The sequence below is a fragment of the Pezoporus wallicus genome, unplaced genomic scaffold (genome assembly GCF_028554395.1).
Source record: "Pezoporus wallicus isolate ANWC-B61680 ecotype Strahan unplaced genomic scaffold, APGP_CSIRO_Pwel_v1 contig_4788, whole genome shotgun sequence".
In the NCBI taxonomy this organism is placed as follows: Eukaryota; Metazoa; Chordata; class Aves; order Psittaciformes; family Psittacidae; genus Pezoporus; species Pezoporus wallicus.
Window position 1 is genome coordinate 3,145,751 of NW_026638769.1, and position 24,173 is coordinate 3,169,923.

The 24,173-nt window shown below is 39.6% G+C and overlaps 1 protein-coding gene across 1 annotated transcript in view; it reads right to left on the minus strand.

Moving 5' to 3' along the window:
• SH3BGRL2 (SH3 domain binding glutamate rich protein like 2) overlaps positions 1–24,173 on the minus strand; it is a 41,777-nt gene that overhangs the window by 13,681 nt on the left and 3,923 nt on the right. The window contains exon 2 of the mRNA XM_057412440.1: positions 6,011–6,196. Within this exon, the coding sequence (XP_057268423.1) occupies positions 6,011–6,196 (186 nt within the window). The remainder of the gene's footprint in view (positions 1–6,010; positions 6,197–24,173) is intronic.

The following is a 24,173-nucleotide window of genomic DNA, read 5'->3' on the forward strand; positions in this document are numbered from 1 at the left end:
TTTCTTCCTAGTAGATGGTGAAGTGCTGTGTTTTGGCTTTAGTCTGAGAACAATGCTGTAACACACCCATGTTTTAATTGTTGCTAAGTAGCACTTACCCTGATCAAGGACTTCTTAGTCTCTAGTGCTCTGCCAGTGAGGAGGGGCACAGGAAGCTGGGAGAAAGCAGAGACAGGACATCTGACCCAGATTAGCCAAAGGGGTATTCCATACCACAGCACGTCCTGCCCAGTATATATACATGACGGAGGGAGTCACCCAGTGGGCCCAGGTCATTGCTCAGGTCAGGCTGGGTAGCAGTCAGTGGATGGTGAGCAACTGTATTGTGCATCACTTGGTTTTTTTTTTATTGAGCTTTCATTATTAAATATAGTATAACAATCAATTATAATTAATAGTTCTTATATTTTATGTTATTTCAATTATTAAACTGTTCTTATCTCAACCCATTTTTTTTACCTCTTTTTTCTGATTCTCCTCCCCATCCCACTGCAGGGGGGCAGTGGGAGCAAGCACATAACTGCATGGTACTTAGTTGCCAGCTGGGGTTAAACCACAACCTGTTCAGCTGTTATTTGGCAAGCTGTTACTTTGTGTTGCTGGTCATGATGCTGACTCATTTGTTCTTGATGCCAATTTGGTTTTTCCCTCAGTTGCTCTATTGCTTGCTCCTTTTCTTTCTGTACATCAGACTTGAGAGGTCTTTAATGGCTGTTCTCAGCTTTTGCTGTTTGCTGTGTTGCTTATCACTTTCTTTTGGTTTGCCTGGGAGAGCCATGATAAAAGCATTGGCCTTGAGCCTAGTCTGGTATTTGGCCCCTGCACTGCCGCAATCCCAGTACCCTGGGAACCACCTTGTGGAGACAATTAGCAATTACACCTTTCTCCTCCAGGACCCACTTTGTGGAAGAAGCGAAGAATGGCATCTTCTTCTCCAGGACAGAGGTTTCCACCCTTGCTGCAATGGCCCTTCAGTTTCTTGAACATCCCAATTTACCCAGAAAGTTGTATTGGTGTTTGCACCAACACTGATTTTGGCTTTTCATAAGGCTGGCCAACCAGCTGAGAATGCCACGCAGGAATGTTCCCTGAGGCAAACAATTCCTGGGTGGCAAGGAGTGTGGGAGAATTTGGGCAGATGTGTAGAGCAGTTTTCACCTTCAGTGGTTTGGGACTTCAGTCCAGAAGACATGGAATCCTGTTGAACTGGCAGATCACTTGAAAGAAGGATGCCTTGCACATACCATAAACACACAACCTCCAGCACTGTGTTGGGGCCTGTGGTAAGCCTATGGCTATGCTTAAAGGAATAAGAGTTTTTGGATCTGACAACAAACAGACACTGTGAGGGCCTTTGGATCTGAGGACACAGAAACAGACACCAGATAAATCAGATATCCAACCCTCAATTACAACAGTTGTTCCTGCAGTTAAGAAGAAAAAACAGAAGCGCAGGTTGACTCAGTTAGTAAAGGAGATAAAAGCTTCTCCTGAGGGAGAGCAGGAAGAAGAAATCACGGACTGGCCAGAAGGCAGACATTTTGAAGCATTGCCTAAGGAGGTGACTCATGCTAAATAGGCCTCACTGTATAACAGATTACTAGAAAACGAAAAACAATATGCTCTATTTACTGATGAGTTCTGACATATTGTGGGAAAGCACCTGAAGTAGAAAGATGATGTGTGGAGTCCCACGAGACAAGACACGGAAATTGTCACAGGCAAAGGTGAACTGAGTCTGCTTGCAGAAGTGAAGGCCACCCAGCTGACCACAGACATTGCCCAAAGAGAAAAATGGCCAGTACTGTATTTATACACTGCCTCACTGATGGTGGCAAACACCCTGTGGGGGTAGCTGAAACAACAAAAGCAAAGTAACTCACAACACAAAGGTAAGCCCATCTGGGCTGCTGCACTGTGGCAAGACATTGCTGCCCAGGTAAAGAAACTTGTAAAAGTACTTCATGTAGATACTCACTTCCCCAAGAACCATGCCACCAAAGAACATGGAAACAAGGAGCAGATAGACCAGGTTGCCAGAAATGAAAAGACAAAAGTGGAGCTTGAACCTAAGGACTGGGAAACTAAGGGCCAGTTATTGATAGTTCAGTGGGCCCATGACACATCAGGATACCTAGGAAGAAATGGGATATACAGATGGGCTCATGATTGAGGGGTGGAACTGACCATCAAAGCCATTGAACAGGTTATCCATCAATCCAAAACATGTGCCATGAATAAACAAGACAAGTAGGTATAGCCACTGCTGTGGAGAACAGCTGCTGGGAGGGAGTGTGGGTTGCTCTTCCCTCAGGAAAAAGCAAACCCATTTGTGGGGTTCCTTTGCTCAAGGGCACTTGGTGATAAATGAGGAAGATAGGGAAACACAGTGTGCACCTCAAGGAGATTTAACCCTGGGAGAAAATAATCCATAATTTGAGTTGTATGTCATAGCTGTGTGACAAAGTACAACAGCAGGAGCCACTAAAACTAACCAAGGATGAGCCTTGTAAGGAACCAGGCAAGACACAACTGGCTTTAATGCAACCCAACACACTCAACCTAAAACATCCAATCCAACCCAACCCGATGCAACCCAACACACCAGCTCCTTCCTATTAAGGCTCTGCTTGTCCATTTTTTTTATTTTTTTTTTTATCTTATCCAAATTATCTCCACTTTTCTTTATGCAAAGTGCATGAGTTCCCTCTTGGAAAGTGCACTAGCTGCTAACATTTCCTTACTCTTACACAGCACTAACTAGAGCAAGGTAACTAGTAATTTCAGATTTACACTACCGTAAGTTACAAGAGCATGTTCATGTGCCTGAGTCATCTGATACGTGTACTCTCTTCTCATACACTTAGAATGTTATAGCACTGTCACTAAGATGAAACAAAAGACTGAAAAATCATTAAAGTATGTAAATCATGATAGTGTCAGTGCTATGACATAGTGCTGGATTATCAGTAAAATGATTTGTGTTCTTGTGTGCTCACAGCTCTTCTCTTGTTCTCAGGAAATAAAAATGGTTCTTGCTGAGTACTGTATTTCAAAATCCATTCACAGAAATAGTTACTGAAAAATTGTGGACTGCATCTCAGAAGACTGAGAAAAGGAGATAGATTAATTATCATATTGGAGATTACATTGACTCAGAAAAAATCCAAGGTCTTGTTCACACTTCAAAATATAGAATCTGTCTGCTGGTACCAGAGGATCCCTCCCCCTGTGTGGTACAAGGTGTTTTGTGAACCAGTAAGCATTGGTCATCTTTTTGTAGCTCTCCCCTCTTACACCAGCTATTACATGCTCAGATGGCTGATGCCAATCAATTTTGCATACTTACTGACAACACCGCAGAAAAACTTCCTCTTTATTGCAGTCACATTCTGAAAAGTGATTATTTCAAATGGTAATGTCTTAGTCAGAAAAACATATTCTGTGATAATAACCCTGCATGCATTTCTGATGTTTCCTAGTAAAGGGAATATTGGGAGAGTTAAAAGAAAAAACAAAACAGAAAACCTATTAATGCTTTACTATACTGAAAACAGTATAGCTATGAACATGACATTGAGTCACTGCTCATATGCTTCTGAACATGTTCATGTTATTTCTCTATTGAAATAACATGAACAAAATAAAAAGTGTACTTATTTTGCTTCGCCTTGTTTAGCCCTCATACATTAGGAGGAACAGCAGTGGATCTGAACAGTCTGCACTGTCAATCAGTCTGTATTGTTAGTAGCAATGTATGAGATGGAATAAGTACATAGGCAGTTTCCTGGTGAGACTTCAGAACTGGCAGGCAGAAAAAACAGACAGCGTGTCTTGATAGAACAAATTGGATTAGAAATTGCAGGACACAAATCAGGAATGATAAGCTAGAATTTTCCCTAACTCAACTAACAGAAAACTCAATAGTTATTTTTTTCACTTTAAGTTATTTAATAGTGATTTATTTTATTTTTTTTTAGATAAAGTTTTCCTAGTTTGTGAAGATAAACATATGAAAACACTAACTGTGGAAATGATAGAGACGAGATGTACAGTCTGCTGACTTCATCTAATTGTGTTATTTTAACCCCCTTTCCAGCACTGACCTCCTTTGCCTCCTGACTAATGTTTTGCCTCTACTTTATTACCCAAGAACTTCATTAACTAATGCAGCAGTCTAACTGATGAATGTTGGAGATCCTGCACATACTTCTTCCTTTATACCAGAAAACACAGTTTCTTTCAAAGCATGTTTGCTCTTTATAGACATCCATGCAGCCAGTGAGGTCTAATAATAGGATTAACTCTGCTCAACCAAAAAGGCTATCAGCTGAGCAGAGAGATTAAGGAGATCGCCTCACATGTTGCATGACATCTTTCTTGCTAATTCCAAACAGCAATTTCTAGGACTAGTTAAAACATACTATGAAGACAAGCTGAAAAGGTAAGAGACAACAGCTTAAAACATTGTATTTCCCAGGCAAACTAAAATCACACAGAACAATGTAAATACTGTTATTTGTAAGTAAGGGGCAGCTCCATAAGTGAGGGTCAAAACCCCTTCCATGTCCCAGATACATCTCTTTAATTGACATTTCTTACCTGGAAGTAGGAAGATATGAGTTATACTGCTGAGGTAAACAAGGCCAATATAAAGCATATGGGAGGGATGTTAAATACCTCACTTCAAGAAGCCAGTTAGCTGCTACACCATACCCAATCTGTTTGTTGCAGAGGATCCCAAATCACTTCTTACATGCTTCCTACACTAAACTAACAATTGCACTGCATTTGAGAGGTTCTTAGCAGATGCGAACGATCCATCAGACAGAAACAGCTTTGTTACAGCTCTGTTGAGTCTGACAGGGACAAAGTTAAAACCAGCTTGGATGTATCTTCATCACATTGTAGTCAGAAACCCACATTTACTCTGTTACAGCTATTATAATTACAGAGACCCTCTTTCCTGTTTCATTCTCCCACTGAATTCTCAAACCTGACTCAGTCACTTACTGATGCAGCCAGGGCAGCACATCAAACCTCCCTGACTCTAACAGCTACCTCAAACCTGCCTCCTAAAGGATGTAGGTCACGTGGTTGAAGTATGAAAAGATGCAGCAAGGCAAAGAGGACCCACCTGTGGTTTTTTTACAACATTTTGTTCAAAGGTGAGTAGAAGTTCTGAGAAGATTCTCCCAGACTACAACACTGCCCGAGACTCATACTGTGTAAGCGGCATAGTAAAACATCCATATGGTGCCATTCTTAACATACTAAAGGCTACCCCTCCAGCTTGCACTGGATGGAGAAGTTATTGTAGCTTACAACATCAGAGAAACCAGCCCATCCATCAATCTGTTGTCAGATTCACAGGCTCTCATGCTTAACAGTTTTTCAGCAGAGGAAGACAAGTCTCAAGCTGCTTTGCTTTGGGGAAAAATTAAGCTATTCTACAATTCAAACAGCAAATAGTTTTCATTTATCCTAGAGACTCTGCATAAAGGCTCTGTGAGCGTAAATGAAATTTACACTATGATGCATCTGAGAAGAAGGTTAATTACAATGACAGTATAACTCAATCTAGCCAGTGTTCCCATTTACTGTTCCAAAGATTGCCTTCCGAATCTTCATGCTTGGACTAGACCCAAGTAGCAAGAAAACCATAAATCTCCCACTTAGAGTATTCTCACAAGGGACTTTACCATCAACAGGTGGTACACAAAGCATATGACATTACAAATTTGCACATTTGTGGAGGGAATCCATTACCTGAAGACAACCTTAGTATTTACAGATGCATGATCTGTATTTTCACTGTATGATCATTACTTGATTCTATTGCCACAAACTGTCACCATTAATTCAGATGCTACGAGAGATAACTCACCGGCAAGACCCAGCTTTTCAAATGGCTGTATACTAATATATCATCCAATCATGGTTAGTATATCTTACTAATAAATGGTGTATACTAATATATCATCCAATGACAACCACAATAGCTACTTACTCCACAGTACCGATCATCACTGAATATCTGTGGTGGTAGTGGATTGCCTTGTGCAGGCTGCCTATCCTCAGGAATATTTTTATACATCCATTGTCTTTTCTCCTCTGACATTGTGATATCCACTTCTTCAAACTCTATGCGGTTGGCTTCCAGAAACCTCACCACATCTTGTTGCCTCTTCTTTATCTAGACAGAAAGAAGGAAGAAAGAAAAAAAAACAATATTCAGGGCAAGCCCACCATAGCCCAGACATGCTTACAAACCTGAAGACATTCCTCCTCTCCCGTCCCACTTTCATGGGATGGGAAGTCACAAACTCAGAAACACAAAGGAGAAAATACTTTTCTTCAGTTTTAAGTTTATAGAAGTTGAACACTGCTGTTTCTTTACAAGTTGGCAAAGGTTATACTTCTTCACCTCATTTCTAGAAGGTCTCTCTTTATTTCAACTGCAGGAATTTCAGCCTTTACCTTCTAAAGATGCTCCAAAAAAAAAAATAAAAATGTATATAACTCCTACTTCCAAAGTAGGAGTTAAAAGAGGCAGCTGCTTTTCCAGGTCATTAGGTGCTATGTTTTCCTAAATATACAGGCACCTAGAAATGCAAGGTAAGCAACATGGCAAGTCCCAGGAGAATCTACTCCTCTAAGTGTTCATTGAGGTAAACATGTCAGTACATCTGAAAAAAGAACACCCAGGCCACACACATTTTTGTTTTCCTAGACACCTCAGCAGTTCCCTGAGCAGGGCTTGTTGAATCTCTAATTAAGAGTGTCTGTCTGCATTATACACAGGCCTAAAAACTAGCATGAACTCATCTCCTGAAAATTTACTTCTTTGCAAAAAAAAAACAAAACACATGAGGTTTGTACTGTGGGGGTTCTGCCCCTCAAATTGATTATCATCTTCATAGAAAACCCTAACAGAGGCAGAACAGTGGCAGTTTTTAGCCACTGTTAAGTGTTAAGCTAAGATCAACCCTTAAGAGCTAGCGGGCTTCAAGCAGATGCACCCAGGTGAAGACTACTTCTGCCTCAAATCAGACTTTATATCAAGATAGCAACATTTCAAATGAAAGTCTGTAGGGGCTGAGGAAAGCTACCTGGGCTCAACTAGCTAGATCTGCTCTGCATTTTCTTCAGCCCACACTGTATTTTTTGCATCTACTTAACAAAATTAATTCTTTCAGAAAGGAACTATAAATTATATGCTATATTTCTTACAGCTATAATCAAGGGTATTATTTGAAGAAAAAAGATACAGCTTTAATAATTTTACAGTATTCCTGGAGTGTCAGAATCACGCAGTTGCTGACTGGCATAGAGCCCAGGTGGATGAATCATGCCTGTGGGCATCATATGACCTAGATACTATTTGGAAATCAGAGGATTTTTAAAGTGCATGTGCTAGTTGTTCTTGTCACACAGCCTAGTCTGTCTATCTAAATGTACAAAAAGTTATGCACAGAAGTACATAACTTTTGGAGGTAATGCTGATGAAATCACTGTTTCCTTGAAATAAGAAGGTAGCCATCCCAAGAAACTGCAAAGCTCTTACATGATCCCTGTCCTTCTGAAGAAGTGGGCTGCATAGGAAGTTTATGTCTCAGTGTCTTATTCTTTTTCCTTTTATTTATAAACTGGTGGGGTTTTTTAGGCATACGTGAAAGGATCACTTTTCCATATAGAAGGCAGCTTCTAAAATACTGTGCAAATAATGCATTATCAATAACAGCAAAATCACTGCATCATCATAGCTGCCAGCATTGAAGACAACATACCTTTTATTATCTCCCCAAAAATTGCAGACAAATTCTGTTGTCAGTGTAGAAAATATTTTCCACTGCCTTTCACCAAAAAAGCTGCAAGAAAGGCCCAAAAGAGACAGAGATTTTCTTAACACAAATATTAAGTATTTGTTCAAACAGAAATGAAGTATCTAAAATGACGTGTGGGAGAGGACATTTCCTTATAGTGTAATACTGCTAAAACCAGCATGAATTCCCTCCTGCCCTGGTCAGAGCAACTAGCAAACTACACAGTGCCTGGGCCAGCCCTCTGGCCCTGAGGCCAGATAGCATCATCTGGCCAAGTCTATTAAACCTGTAGCCTCTTGGAGTGGCTGCATGCAAACTGGGAATGAACCCTGGCACACTGTGTCATCTAAATCATGGCCACAAACTGTTTGTGAGGCTGTAAATTAGCCTTGGCCAAAGCTGCCTGTGCTGGCAATCATTCTTCTAACAGTTTCATAGTACCAGAGTGTGCCATTGCTCAGACCCAGGCCATGTACCAGTGCATATATATCTACACATACCCATTTCCATCTGCTGTCTTCCATTAATCTGTACCCTGGGCACAAGTTTAACTTATATTTAATCAGATCCTTAATATTTCACTGTTCACACCATAAGAATTCTCCCACAACTCCATGTTTCCTAGTATTTCCTTTTTTATAAAACTAATTAAGATGTTGAAGTGGAATAAATTGTGGGTTTGGCTTTGTTTTAGCCAGAAGCCTTGCAATTCTCCATATGACATCTGCATGAGTTATCAGCTGTGGATGTGCCAGCTGCACAAATTTAAACAAAATGCCCTAAAAATTTTTAGCCAAAAATGTAGCATCTCCTCCTCCCAAAATGGTTTGATTCAAGCCTGTAAACTGAAACAACAGCATTAGTTACATTTAAAATCCTATTAAATTATGCCTTGTTGTTTAAGATGGATGATCAGAGCATCTGCCACAACAGAAGCCAGCTGACTATTCCCCAAGCAAACCACAGGACCTTTGTCTTCCCCTGCAACTGGATCTGTGCCGCAGGAGTGCGTCAGCCTCACAATCCTGACTGCAGCTCTCATCTGTGGTTACTCTGAGCTCTAAGAGCCTCCAGCATTAAACCACATGAAACACTGAGCAAAGACAACATGGCATAAAGAGCAGCATCAGTTCTGCCTTCCCCACTAGACTATGCAGAGGACCTGGGCTCCTCTCAAGTGCCCAGTGGAGAAAAATATATCCTCATTGGACAAACAATGGAGGTGGATACTTCAGTCCCCTTTATGAAACTCAGCCTTGTACCTTGCTGCTTCTGAGGTTTCCAGAGAGGGATGCAACTGACAGGAACCTGAACAGAGTATTCATATAATCAGAGGTACCTTGTTCAGGAAAACTTGGTTCATGGCTATTCATATGCCACTTTTGGAAAGCATCTGTATTATTACAGGATAAACTGCTTCATCATCAAAATATTTGGGGTTTAAAATTTGAAGACAATGTGAGATACACCATCAAAATATATATCCATCGTGAAGTTTCAGAGGAAAATCTTTACATAATATGATTCTAATATATCTTTAATACAGTGAAGAAAACTCTGAGAAAGCTAACAGTCCACTATTATAATTCAGTGTTTGACTCCCATATTTTTAGCAGGGTAATTGTTTTCTGAACGCCATTTCTTTGGGTTTGGTTTTACTCTTAATATCTATTTCTATTCATAAAATTAAGACAGGAAAAATGCTCAGAGACATCTTCATTTTATCCCTGTTAGGATTAAAAAGCACCAAAGTAGTATGTCCATTTTGATATACAAACCTGCTAAAATATGCTAATCACTTATTCAGTAGTCCAGTTTATAAAGAAAGTCTATTGTAGCTAAAGCAAACTTTCTTTCTGCCTTAGTTTTCATTTCTTTATACTGATTTCCAACAGGTAACAGGAGGATACACTTCAGACTCCTTTGGAGAAATATTTCAAAGACCTACTCAGGTCTGGCCAGCTGGGACCACTGGGACTACCTGTTCTCACCTCCAGCATCCCTGAATTAATTCCTCTTAGAAGTAAAGAGTTTATTTGGATTTTCCCCCAGGCTCCATTCCTGAACTGACAATAACATAGAATCTGCTAGTCTTTGTAAATTGTTCCCATAGTTAATTGTCTCCACTCTAAAATATTTGCTTGCTTCTGTGGAGAATTCACCTCACTTCTACTGAAAGCTCTTCTGTAACAAGATTTCTGTTTCCTATACAACTAATATGGGGGAGAAATGGATCCCCCAGCTAATCTGAACAGTGATCTCCACTAACAAGATAAACACTATTGCTCATTTCACAGCAGAATGACAAAATGAGGACCATCATAAAACATGATCAGACTGGAGCAGAAGTTCAGCAAAATCAGATCACATCCTCTATCAGAAAGTCCCTGGAAGTTTCTTACCACTTCCAACAGGTCACAATTTCTTTTTTTTTTTTTTTTTCCTCTCTATGTTTCCCAAACCTGCTTTCAGAAGATGCTCTGTACTAGAAAGGCTTGCCTACTGATAGCTACTGAACCAGAGCATATCATGTGGTCTCTCTGTTGCTAAATGGCATCAGCATTTCATTATTCTATACTATCTGAAGCAAGATATACAACAGACTGCAAAAATCTCTCTAGTCCAGGATTTATCTAACTCAGATAGGATAAAAGAATATTATTTCTACTGTACTACAGTAGAAGCAAGATGACCCAAGCAGCAGTACTACTAGGAACTGTGAAACAGCCATGATTAAAGAGAACATCTCTGCCTTATTTCATTAGCCCAGTTAATATAAACAGGACAAAGCAGACACATTCTCAGTTTCAAACTCTTCACAGTGTCAGCAGGCATGTTGCCAAGTGTCTGGTGCCCACACAGTGTATGCAGGAGGTTGGACTTCTCTGGACTCTAACCCCTACCTTGTGGTGATAAAGCATTCTCTTGGCTTCAGTCCTCTTGATTGCAAGTGGAGGGACTGACAGCAGGTACCTTTCAGTGCATTGGCTGATGAGTGATATCTGTAACACTCAAAGTCCTATAAGCTCTTCATCCTGGAACCAAAGGCACCAAACAGCCCACTCATTTCAGACAGATCCCAAGAATAAATAGCCTGCTTTCTAATACAAAATCTCACCCCAAAACGTATTCAAACCACACATGCTGAGAACAAGGCCTTATGATGAATATCTTCCAAGCTAGCTTGTCAGACCACAAACACATTTTAGAAGCCTGACATTTAAAGAAAAAAGCAAATACAGGATCCATGCCTAAGTCCACCTCAAAGACTTGTTTCACAGACTGGCATATGCCTATCTAGACCTGTGCCTCTAAAGACAGAGATGGTCCTTCAATTTCCCTTCCTTCCTTTTCAATCTTGTTACTCTTTCCTCACACTTACCCTTACTCCAGAACTACAGCAGCCACATTATGCGCTCACTGACTCAGCTGAAAAACTGAATGTATTGCTTTTGGCAGGGGCACCTTTAGGGTGCAGTTTGATGATACAGCTAAACAGATCTCACTGCTGCTGGCTTTCACTAGGATGACACAATATTCGTCCTGCCAAGCAGCTCCTGCAGCTTTCCCAGCACAAACATAATGCAGGAACCAAGGGAACAAGGGAAGAAGCACCAGTATCGTCAGCACCACAATCTTATCAGTTTATATCAGTAGCAAAACTGCATCCTAAGAAAATGGCTCAGCAGAAGCTGAAGCATGATCAGCTTTGAAATATGAACTGCATAAACAGCATTGCTGTTACATAAACATGAGCTCCAGCTCACTCCCACAGTGGAGCTCCCAAACGGGAGCCTCTGCCTTTGCACGTCATGCAAACATAACCAAAGGGACTGTTTCAGTGTAAAATGCAGATGTAGTATAGTTACTGCAGAGAATTAGTAATCTTCATTTCTCATACAGATGAGGCTTGACACATATTTCCAGATATTAAGGAGACACTATGAACTAATAAAGAGATGTAAGCCCTAACCACATCAAATGAACAGAACCATAAACAGCTTTTACTGCAAACCTACACATCCCTTCCCTAGAAAAGCAAGGAGGCAGTGCCTCTTACAAACACACTAAGCAGCATCTCCATTCTTTTCTTCTGTTTCCAGAGTTTTTGCTCTCATACACAAACAATCTCACACTTTCGCAAGGTTGACATGCAAATCCTCATGGTCTTGTTACACTTGCAACCTGTAGTGACAAAGACTTTTTGCCAAATTACTCTTTCTTTGCCTGGCTTAGGGAGGAAGAACACAACTGACCCCTGGCAATTTCTATTCCAGAGGGATGGCAGTACTGTGACACACCTTTACAAAGATTCATATGTTTAACTCATTGCTCTTGGCACAGAAAAATACAACTCAGTTATGTACACAGGGAAAAAGGAGATGAGAAGCAGTGATGAGGTGAAGGAGGGCAATAACAAAGAAATATTGAAAATAAGAAAAAAAAAATCAGCATTGCATAATTATTCCCAACATTCCCAAATGGCTACCAGTCATAGCAAATACTGCATTACATGTGATACAACAACAAAAGTCTCCTCAGAACAGATCTCCAAATATCAAACCCATCTTCAATGCTTTGTCCTCAAGAAAATGTTCCAATATCCTAAAAACTGACCACAGAACTTTCCAATCTGAAGAGAAACAAACTGTCTCTGAGCAGTGGCCACACGCAGCCTGCAGTGCCCTGGTGTCCTGCCAGTCACAATATTCCGCTTGCATACAGAGATATAATTAAGGACACGCCATATGAAATACTGGATTGAACTGAGAGGGCAATCTGTTCAGTTTTGTGTAAAATAAGTTTGCAGGTCCTCGGGAGCTGCTACGACACTGCTTAGCCAGGCAATATGCACACCTTTACCTCTAGGCAATATATGTATGGTATCTTTGAAAGACTCCACTAGTTAAGAAATTTAACTAAAATTTGAGCCAGGTTTGTTTTTTAAGACTCCTAATCACAAGCAGTTAGTAAAGGAAAACATATTATTTTCTTTTTCTATAAAGCTACAAAAGACAATAAACTGCCCCATGCCCAATGCCTGCTAACCTCTTATTTTCTTTGTCAGATGTTGCACTATGCTAAAATTAATTTAAATCTATTTCTGTGAATTTATTTCTCTTACAAGCTGAAAGGAAAAGTTTCTTATTTAAGATAATTTGTAAGAAACTGTTGTTCTTTGTATGAGTAACAAGGTAACATTCAAAACCAGGAATGAGTCTTTAGTAACTACAAACACATGTAGCATTTGTGTATATATAGATATATCTATTTATAGATATATCTATCACCGCACAAAACAAGAGATGCTACCAAGTAAAGCTCAGGGCTTTACTTGGCAGTATTTCAGTAAGCATAAAGGGAAAAGGAGAGGCAGAAATGGAACAAACAAAAAAAAAGGGAAAGACCAAGAAAGAGAAGATTCCACAGAAATATCAGCTACAGGCAGTGACATGCAGGGCACCTTTGAGCTGCACGAAGCTGGAAGCCTCTGAAGTCACTCCCAAGCCTACTTCTTTTGATTTCATCTGTATTTCAGTAAACAAGGCTTGCCAATGATGTACACAAATGAAGTAAGCACGCCTATGGTAATATTCTTGCAGGAGAAACAATGCGTCCTACAGTGTTGAAAATCCACTTAGATGTGAGTCTCTGACAGAGTAGAGATGCTAAGAGACCCAAATGCTGGCTCACTACTTCCCATCAAAAGAATAAGAATCCCACTGAAGCTGGATCTTTCTTCCAGTTATTGATGTGAATTTGTATTCTGTTGCATCAATATGAAACCAAAACACTGGCACTGCTTGTAGAAATAAAAAAATAGCTAAAACAATGTGAAACTCGGAGACTGCAACAGGAACTGAACCAGAACTTGGAAGTCCCACTGAATGTAGAGGCAGGCAGCTCCAAATCAGAGACCTTGGCAGATGAGCAGCCAGAAGAGTCCATGCAGGCTGTGAAATGCAGTGAGAGGATTCCCAGCCTAACCTGGCAAGCAGCAGATGACTGCCAGACTTAAGGTCAGGATGTACTGCTGGTTGTTCTAGTAGGGAAGCTTGCAAAACTTACTGCTAGTTTGGATCATAGCCTACAGGAAGAGCTCAACTCTCTGGAATTATACTATCCTGAAAACTTTTACATTTCTATTTGACAAAAATGCATGCTTGAAATTATATTTGTGCTATACAGATACAGCATCTTTCCTAGTCATAGATATTTTCTTGTGAGGACACTGGGAATGTGTACTGGTTCTTCTTTGGCTGGAACTCTAGCTAAAATAAAGTGCAGTTTAACACAGCATGCTGGTACTTTATTCTGGTTTTAAAGATGTCTCAGCCAACAGTGAGCCAAGAAGTTTCAAAATTATTACAATTATGTGCTAGGACTTTTTTTTTTTTTTTTTTGTTCTTAAAACCAAGTTTGGGATCCTAGTGGCTAGCACAAAAGACAACAGAAACTCTGAACAGCCTGGAAGATCTCAGGGATTCATAAAGTGTGGTGTCAGCTATCAAAAACTTCTGATGGAACCACCCCACCAGGCTAGAATAATTCATTCCAAAAGACTAACAATTCAAAGCCTAGCTGGCAGCTAACTTTTTCAACAGATAGATGTTTTTGTTTACAATTTACCATATGTTTCAGTAGTTTGAGAGAGTGGTTAAAAAGAAAGCGTTATTTTCATGCATTTTTCCAGCAGAAACTTCTCAAAGATGCCAGAGAATAATTTAAATTTCCTATTTAGCATTCTACATTTAACTCCTGCTCGTACTATTCCCTTTTGTTAAAGTGGCATATTTATAGCAACTATTTTGCATCATGAAAGAAACCCTTTCAACAAGCAACATCTACCTTCCTTTTCAAAATGTATACTACACATAAATACAAGTATGATAACTGCAGCCTTTATTAATTCAGCTACTCTTTAGTACCTCCTAATTAAATGCAATGTTCTCTGATCTCCATGTTATATTATGTTTATTCATACATTTATTCCTTTTGATTTCTCTAAGTTATTTGATTCTGAAGAATATTTTTTCTTTCTCAGTAAAGTCTCAGTTCAGCAAGGCAGCTGAGAACTGTCAAGTTCTGAACCATTGGAAACTCAGTAGTCAGTCCTGCAGAGATGAACAGAAAGCTGATCTTTGAATCTCACAGTTCTCTCTGCAGAGTTAGGAGGGGGGAATATTTTGGTGTGTTGCACATTGAAGTCCAATACTGCGATAGCTGAAAATATGCAGGAATTTAGAAATACCACTTTGTGAATGTGAAGCAAGCTTGGTTGGTAGAAATTACGATTTTGTGGAGGGACGAAAAATAGGATAACTATGGTTTGTTTCTTTTTTGAAACGTGTTAAATACTTGGTAATTGTTTAACGTTCACTGAAATAGCACTGAAGAGAGTAATTTTATAACAAGGTTTTGAAAAGTAAGCAAATGCCATAATACTCCTATGAGTCAGCCGTGTGCTCTGGCATCCCAGAGGGCAAACTGCATCTTGGGGTGCATCAAGCACAGCACAACCAGACAGTCAAAAAGCGGATTATCCCACTGGGTTCAGCACTGATGCAGGCTCGCCTTGAGTTCTGGTCCCCACAATTTAAGCATGTGAAGGTCCCTGAATGCATCCAGAGGAGGGCAACAAAGCTGGTGACAGGGCTGTAAGGAATGTCCAGCGAGGAGCAGCTGAGGAATCTGGATTGTCTAGTTTACAGACAACGAGGCTGAGAGGTGACCTCACTGCTCTATACAGTTTCATGAGGATGGAAAGTGAGGTGGTGAGCTCTTCTACCTGGTATCCAGTGATAGGACACATGATAGCTGTTCAGACTTGACATGAGAAAGCATTTCTTTACCAAGATGGTTGCCAAACACTGGAACAGGCTTCCTAGAGAGGCGGTCGATGCCCCAAGCCTGTCAGTGTTAAAGAGGCATATGCGCAATGCCCGTAATATCATGCTTTCACCTTTGGTGAGCCCTGAAGTGATCAGGCAGTTGGACTAGATGATCGTTGTAGGTTCCCTCCAACTGAAATATTCTATTCTATTCTGAGTTCTGCAAAGAAAAAAGTTTAAAAGCGAAAAATCTCCCTAGCAAGAAATTCACACACATTCCCTATTATGTAACATGTTTATCACCTAAACTTTTAAGATGAAAACACACAACTGTCTTTATTTTTTTTGTGACATGGTGAGTCAGCAGAGCACTGAAAGTGTTGTGAACTGGTTTTATGTACTTATCAGTCACATTGTTCTGTCACACTGAATAAAGTAACTCCAGCTGAATTTTCTTGTACTTACTGCAAATGAGATAAAAAAGCAAATCTCTTGGTAGCAAAAAAATAGGTCACGTTTCTTCCTTCTCATTAGCTTTGAGCATCAAAGCCCAGTGGCACTGGAATATTTAGCTATTAGAATGGATAAAACCACCTAGCAGCCCGTGAGACTGAATCAGTAATTAGCCTTGTTTCTTCTGGGTGGGTCTCTGTTCCATTGGCACAAGATGTAAGTCCTTCTGCTCATCTCCTACCCTACCCATGAGGCTGCACCCTCCATATTTTGTCACTATGGACTCACAGCTCAACACCCAGTTACACCTGACTGTGGATCCAGCTATTTCTGAAACAAGAGCTAGCTGATGAATTATGGAACCATGTAATAGTTAGGGTTGGAACCCCCTGTGCAATAAACAGGAACATCTTCAACTAGATCAGGTTTCTCAGAGCCCCAGCCCACCTGACCTTGAATGTTTCCAGGGATGGGGCATCTACCACCACTCTGGGCAACCTGTGCCACTGTTTCACCAGCCTTATTGTATAAAATTTATTCCTTCTGTCTAACCTAAATCTACACTCTTCCAGTTTAAAGCCATTCCCCTTGTCCTATCCCTACATGTCCTTGAAAAGATTCTTTCTCTAGTTTTCTTGTAGGTCCCCTTTAGGTACTGGAAGGCTCCTCTAAGGCCTCCCTGGAGCCTTATCATCTCCAGTGTGGAGAAGAATGTTATGAAGAATGAAGAGTGTGGCGCTGTAAAAAGTCACCTGCAGCAGCCTCCTTGCAGCATGGTAACATTTTTAAGAGACATTAAGGAAAGCTTCAAGGCTGCAGTACAGCCTAGCCCAACAGTGGCAAACTGGGCTTCATGGAGAACTCTGATCTTATATAAACATGCAGGCATATCCATATTTCTCCCATAAAGCTACTAAGATCTCCCCATACATTTGAGAGAATTATAAGACCTCTTGGACACGTGGAAACCTAAGCCTTCCCCTAAAAAGGACTATGCTTGCATTTATTTGTTTTCTGATCCTGAAGTATCGGAGATATGATTCCAGTAGAATTTGAAAAACAAATTTGTGAACTAAAGCTCTCAATACTTTCACTATTTTCTCATGACAGCTACAATCCGCACAGCACAGCTGTGTCAGTCTGCCAACCACAGATACACACACCCTGATAATGCACTTTAAAATAACAGCAGTAACAGCAGCACAAGTCATTCAGAATTTGTTGTGCTCAGTTTTACAGATATTTACAGGTTTTCCCAGCAGTATATGGAACAGCAACAGAAAAATGCATCTGAGGCTCTAGACAAATGTCATTTTTCAGATAAAATTGGACTATATTACTGCAAAGTTCTATCAGTACAGTTTTATAAAGCTAGGATGATGGATTTTGTTGATATAATTCTCTAAACCAGGGCTGACTGCCACTGCTATTATTCAGATCAAAAACAAAATTACCTTTGACTCAACTGAGAGCAGGATGAAGCTTCTAACTTTATTAACAGATGTCAATGGTATTTCTCTTCCAACAAATGCAACTATATCCATGTAGTTTGTGTGTTCTTGCAGCTCCGTATGTGCAAATTATCACTTCTTTGGTATTTCTGCAGCTCAATTTCTTAGTGACTGGCTGCATCCCCAAACACAGCAGCATTCTCATTTTATCCCATAAACTGCAGACACATCTCCTGTAAGGTCAACAGGAGTCACCTCCACAAAGCCAAAGGTATTGCTGAATATCATGCTGAATAATCTCATAGATTTTCAGACTCCCCTGGGGTATGATGCTGGGAATCTTTACAAGAAAAATACACCTTGCTGCAAGCAAACCATTTTTACCACATAGGAGGGGATTGCTCGCACATAGGGGCCTTCATGGCAGCTCTCTTCTCTGATCAAAGACTAGTTTTCTAACTCCTTTCTAATTTTAGCTTCCTAGCAGGATCCTACTGAAGAATGTGACGCTGTCTAAATCCTTCAAATGCCACTCCTGTCTCTGCTTCTATATAAACATATTAGATCGCTCAATTAGAGATACTCCAGGAGATATCTTATGAGATGTAGATCCAGATCAAAGGTTTAATGCATACTTGAATTGCGTTTCTTTAGATTAAAGAGGGATAATTTCATGAACCCTGCAGCAATGTAATGAGAGGTTTCAGTTGCTGAAGCTTTATTGTTCATCAGATCAAAGGAAGCTTTCTTTCAAATGAAGACAACAAAAAGTTCACTTGCCTTTCTTGGGAAAACACAGACCCCAATTCCATGATTAAGAAACCAGTCATTAACTGACTTGTAATGTTACTATTAAATTGTTCTAAATAATTATTCATAAAGATTTTCATAGCACAGAAAATAAAAAAACTTGTGAAAGTTGTGACAGAATTTCCACCATTAAATTCTGATGATTTTTTCTTTTGAGTCATGTTCTTTTGCTTCAGCTGAGATCTATCCAGTGAATTCAGAGGACTGGTGTTACAGAGCAGACTGGTGAAAAGGACATTATCTTTATTTCTCTTTTGAGAATGCAAAAATCAGTGGTTTATTTTCACCAGGTGATAATTAGATTCTACTGGTGATTCTGAGGTTAAGAAACATATATGTACACTATATATACTACATAAATATACATATAAATATATGTACCATCTACATATGTATATTCAAACAAAAGGCATATGCAAATGTCACTCCCAGGCATTAACTTATGCAAGTTTATTTCTTGCAGTAAAATGAGAAACATCTCGCACATTGTCTTACCAGGAATGGTGGGGATTAGTTATCCAGAGGGAAAAGAGCAAAACCAGCAACAAATCCTGAAACTCTTAACTGTTAATACAAGTTCTATCCTACCCAAATGAGACAGGCAACAACGGAAGGGCATGCTGTTATTGGTTAATTAATGTGAGTCACTGAATATCCTGCGTCTCCTAAGAGCTTCTCTTCATAAAACAGCTAGCAAGACAGTTACTCCCTTTTCTCTGTGGCAAATTCAATTACCTTATACTTAAGTACAATATTAAATTTAGACTAAATAAGCTGTTTACTGTTGTAAAATCCAGCTGTTTTTCCTCTTTTCCCACTGAGATAGAAATAACTTGTTTTAAGAAGGTCCCTCATCACTATAGCTCTTATCACCCCAAAAGAAGGATAGCCACATGCTTTAGACTCAGCCCCTCCCGAGTTGTGAGAAATAACTTACAACACACCTGAATGGAAGGACTGCCACAGCCTTGAACAGAAGAATCAAAAGATTTTACCCCAAAATACTTCACAGATAGAGGCCTAAACCCCAAGAAAGCAGGTTTTGTATCCACTTTCTCTTGCTAGGGACAAACTATGTTAAATGAGTTGCCTGCATAATGTTTATCCCAGTCACCCCTTCTTCCCAGTCAAAGCATCTGAAGTTCACTAACAACTTTGAGTCATTCCCTGATCAGGTCAAATTCTGCTCACCTACATGAGTCCCACTGAAGTGAATATGATGTTTGTTTTCAGAAATGAGAGTCAACAGTGACTCAGGTTTCTGAACTGACTCCATCTGCCCATCCAGCAAGTGCTGGCTAAGCAATGTACCAACCCCAAGAGGGAGGATTATGGAAACAACCTCATGGCTACAGAGGAAGTCAGAACCTCTTCCAAGCTTTTGGAGCTAACTGCAGACTGTTTTCATTGACAGTCACAGCTAAGAAACACTACCATGACTTCCACATTTCCATTCACCTCACCAAGAATGAGGTGAGGACCTGCAAAATGTTAACTAACTTCTGTAAAACTTATCAAAACATTAAGCTGGTAAAAACCACTGGCATACTGGAATATGCTCATGGGTTTGGATACAGTAGATTTCCACCAAGAACAGATCACAAGGACTACAGCATTTCTGTGTTTATTACTCTTATCAAGCTTTCACACTGCAAGAAAAACAAAGATTGCGGTATTTTCTTCTGGATAGACTCCCTTAGGAGGCCAGCACTTGAGGCTGCAGGTGAGGAAACTGCTGCTCTTTGTGTACTTGCTAATAAAATGATACACTCTGAGTTACCAGCTTAGTGACAATTCTTTACCTCCAAGTTGCATTCAGATTGCTACAGACAAAAGCAATCCTGATTTTATTATATAAAGAGCTTCCTTAAAAGATGAATTTTTTCCACAAATACTTATTTCTTCTACATTTCCTTCTTTGGATAAACAGAAGTATAAACAGCCTGAAATAATTAAACTGGAAAATTGATTGTACATAAGAGTACCAGAGTGAATCTAACAGACATCAACTGAAACATGTTGCATTATAGACTTAATTTTTTATTTTAATTAATCAAAATCAAAAGCATTCATATAGCAAGTGAAATGGACTTATTCAGCAGTATACTTCACCTTTGACAAGACTATTAGAAGCAGAATACTCAATATATCAGTTAAAATATTGAAATTTTTTAAAGCTCTTACAAGTACTAAGAAAGGTAATTTGAGTAAATATTGTCCCATACTTTGGCAGGTTTTATGGGGCTTTGACTATCAGGTAACTGACTAGTTCAATTTCACATTTACTGGTATGTCTTCATTGGTTTTTTTAATTTTATCTATCGGTCCTTAAATTTAAGACATGGGGAAGTATTCAGGAGCAGAAGAGAGAAACGTTATTTGTTTCTAGCCTACCTGTCCACCAGAATTGTGGAGATTCAGGAAATTCAGCTCTCTTGCCCAGAGTTTGGCCTGGAAGTCATGCAACTGGTACTTCCTTGCTAAGGTTTGCCCAAGAACAGAGGCTTAGGCATCCAGTACAACACTTCTACCAGCATTCTAGCTATTTCATTTTAGATAGAACCTTATATCCCAAGATTCATTTCTCCTTACTGCTAATGAGGACATGTTATGTTTGCAGACAGTACTCAAGTGATTCCAAGTTGGTGTCAGCAGCAGTATTGTACTGCTTACATGCATGAACAGATTTAGAATAATACACATTATTAAAGTCCTGAACTCATTCACATAGGAGACAACATTTAGGTATAATAGTGGAAGCCACCTGGCCTGGATAAAAGCCCAGTCAGTCAATAAAGACGTTTCCACCAATTTCAGCAAGCTTTACTATACTAGATATTACATCTCAGTAAATTATGGCAGACCATAGGATTCACATTAGTCAGGCAGTGATTTCAATTCAGCATCTTCTTTTTCTCTTTTTTTGCCCAAATAAGACTTCTTGGGAAAAAAAAAACAATAATAATAATCTAGAGATGAAGTGAGTATCTGACCTCGGTTTACAGAAACATTGCTGACCAGACTTTGGGAAAGCAGTTCTGTGATGCCCAGATGTAATGGCATTGAGTCATTATCATTTAGCTGAGCAACCTTTGTAGTGATAAAAAAACAGATGCCAAGCCTGCAATAGGCTGCATATGGAAAACATGCTGCTTTCAGTTTGAATTTACCAGGTTAAAGCTGCTGGTACCAAGATCTCCAGTTCAGTAGCACTGAAGCAAGCAGCTGAAGTGACCAAATGTGTTACAGCACGAGAGCTGCCTGCCTTGCCCCTCTGCTGGAGTCTCTCTGCAGGATCAGTGTTGGCACAGAATAATGTGACAATGGCAACCAGAAATGTGGCAGTTTATATGTTTATATAATTTATATGTTGGTGTACTAGTGCCAGACAACAAAATGGGGACAACCAAAGAATGACATATTCTTTATTCCCCGCCTAACCCCCTGGGTTGTACCCTCTAGAAAACAGACAGGTGAGTTACGTGCCCAAATTAATTTTCCTTTCACAAACCGATGTGGAAAATAAAAGTAATCCAAAAGCAATTTGTACTAATAAATTACATGCAAGTTAGATATAGATTTTTTTTTTCACTGATGTCATCAAATTCAGCTTTCTGTGATCTCCAGTGATCACTGACACTATGACTAGGGTTAGGAAAAAAAGGATTTCTAGGCTTTGATGGTATGGATGGAAGATTAAGGAGAATAGGTCACCATCAGTGAAGTATGTCTATTGAATGGAATGGCTTTGCACTTCAACACTGCTGTAATCTATAGAAAAACAGAGGGGCTAAATCTTGAATGAAAATGTCATTATTAGAGACATTGAATCATGCACAAAGCAGACCAGCACATGGAGAGTCAAAATGCACACTTTAACACATGCTCAGGAGCCCAGTCAGAACAATAACTCCTTTGAAGTTCTATTACAGCTATGATTGTAATCAGAGGTCAGTAACCGTCCTACTGCTCATGATACCATGTAGTCTAAAGTGTGCTTTTCAAGGTAGCATTATTTCTGACATAATCTACCTGCCAAGAAGAAATGTAAATATTTGGAAAGCACTAGAGCACACAAGTGTGTGTTAGTTAGGTACTGAATACCATGCAAATATGGTCTAAATTCCACCTACATCCTTGTGACTAGGGTTCTCACCCAGCTCCCTCCTGAACACATTCCTTAAGCTACCTCAACTGCTGTTCTATGGCTCTTATTTCCCTCCATCACAAGGATGTGACTAGAATTAAGATTTTTTTGGAATACAGACTTGAGAGCTAGATCCTCAGAGGGTCCTTAAGGTGAAAAACACCTGAAGACTTTAGTGCTGACCTCCTTGCCTCATAGAATTCACAGTTGCTAGTAGGGCTCTCCGGCTCCGTCTGCCACTTGAGCCCTGCAAAACAGGCCTGACAGAAACCAGCAAAGATGAGTATGAGTCACCTGACCTGACAATCAGAAACTTGAGTAAGGATGACAGAACTGATTCTGTCAAAGGGACTACATCCAGAAAATCCCCAGATCTCTCCTACAGGCATCTCCCATAGGCATCTCATACAGGCATCTCACAGATCTCTCATATAGACAATATAATTGCTCATGTCTGAGACACAGATACATGACATGTCCTGTTACTGGGTGAGGGTCCAACTATCTCCATCTAGTACCACTATCTCCATACTATCTCCAACAGTACCACTGCTGTTGTTACAGCCCTACTCTGTAGGTGCACAATCAAAAGCAACACCGTCTTCACCAAGTGAAGGGACACAGTATTATCTTCATGTGAGATTCATAAAATGGGCTTTTAGGATCCAATCCAACAGGTGTATCCTCAGCATGCTGGCAGATGGTAGACAATACTGGGGTCATGCATTTAAAATACTATTATTTCCCACATGCATATTGCAGGATCTTCTAACTGTAAAGATTATTGTCATGTTTCTGAAAAGCTAACTTTCCTGCTGCTCTGATCTGATCTTACAAACTTCTAATATTAAAAAAAAAAACCACATTACAATGTTTATAATTTACAAAGCTTAATATTTTATATCATAGGTAGCTGAATTTCCACTGATTGCATGCAACAAGTTGTAAATCCCTCCACATGACCACCATAACTAACACAGTTTTCACAAAAGGGTGCAGAGAGGCAAAACAACCTGTTAGCTGGCAGATATTCTAAAAGTGACATATTTTAAGTTAATTTATTCCACACCTCCCAGCAAGACACACATTCTTCCTGAGAAGTGCTAAGAGAAACATAGCATTGTTGAGTTACAATGACATTGTACAAACAAGGGTGGAGTTGAAATTCATGATTATCACTAGGAGACAAGCTTAGCCTTAAGTATGCAAGCATTGTATTTGTCTTCATTACATTATCCAGCAACACCTGAACCAAACAAACATGACTGTAATTATTCTGACATTCTGATGTTTTATGCTGTAATTGAAAGTCATTCCAGGTAGCAAAAATTCCAACTCATTTGACTTCCATAACATGCTTAAATAAAAACAGAGTTTATGTTTAGTCTCATAAAACAAATATTTGCCATAGAAAACAATTTATCTGCACCTATCTTATCAAGCTTCCTCATAAAAAATATATAATTCCCTTCTGTAGCAACAGTCAAACTCCAAGTTTTGGTCATTTAAATAGTCTATTCTTTTCAGGCTGGTACTCTCACTAGTTAGAGTAGATTCTACCTGCTGTTCCATTACTGCAGTAACTAACCTCCCTTTATTATCCGTTCTGCTTAACAGATGATGCTCCAAGGCAATAAATCATTACCACAGAGGA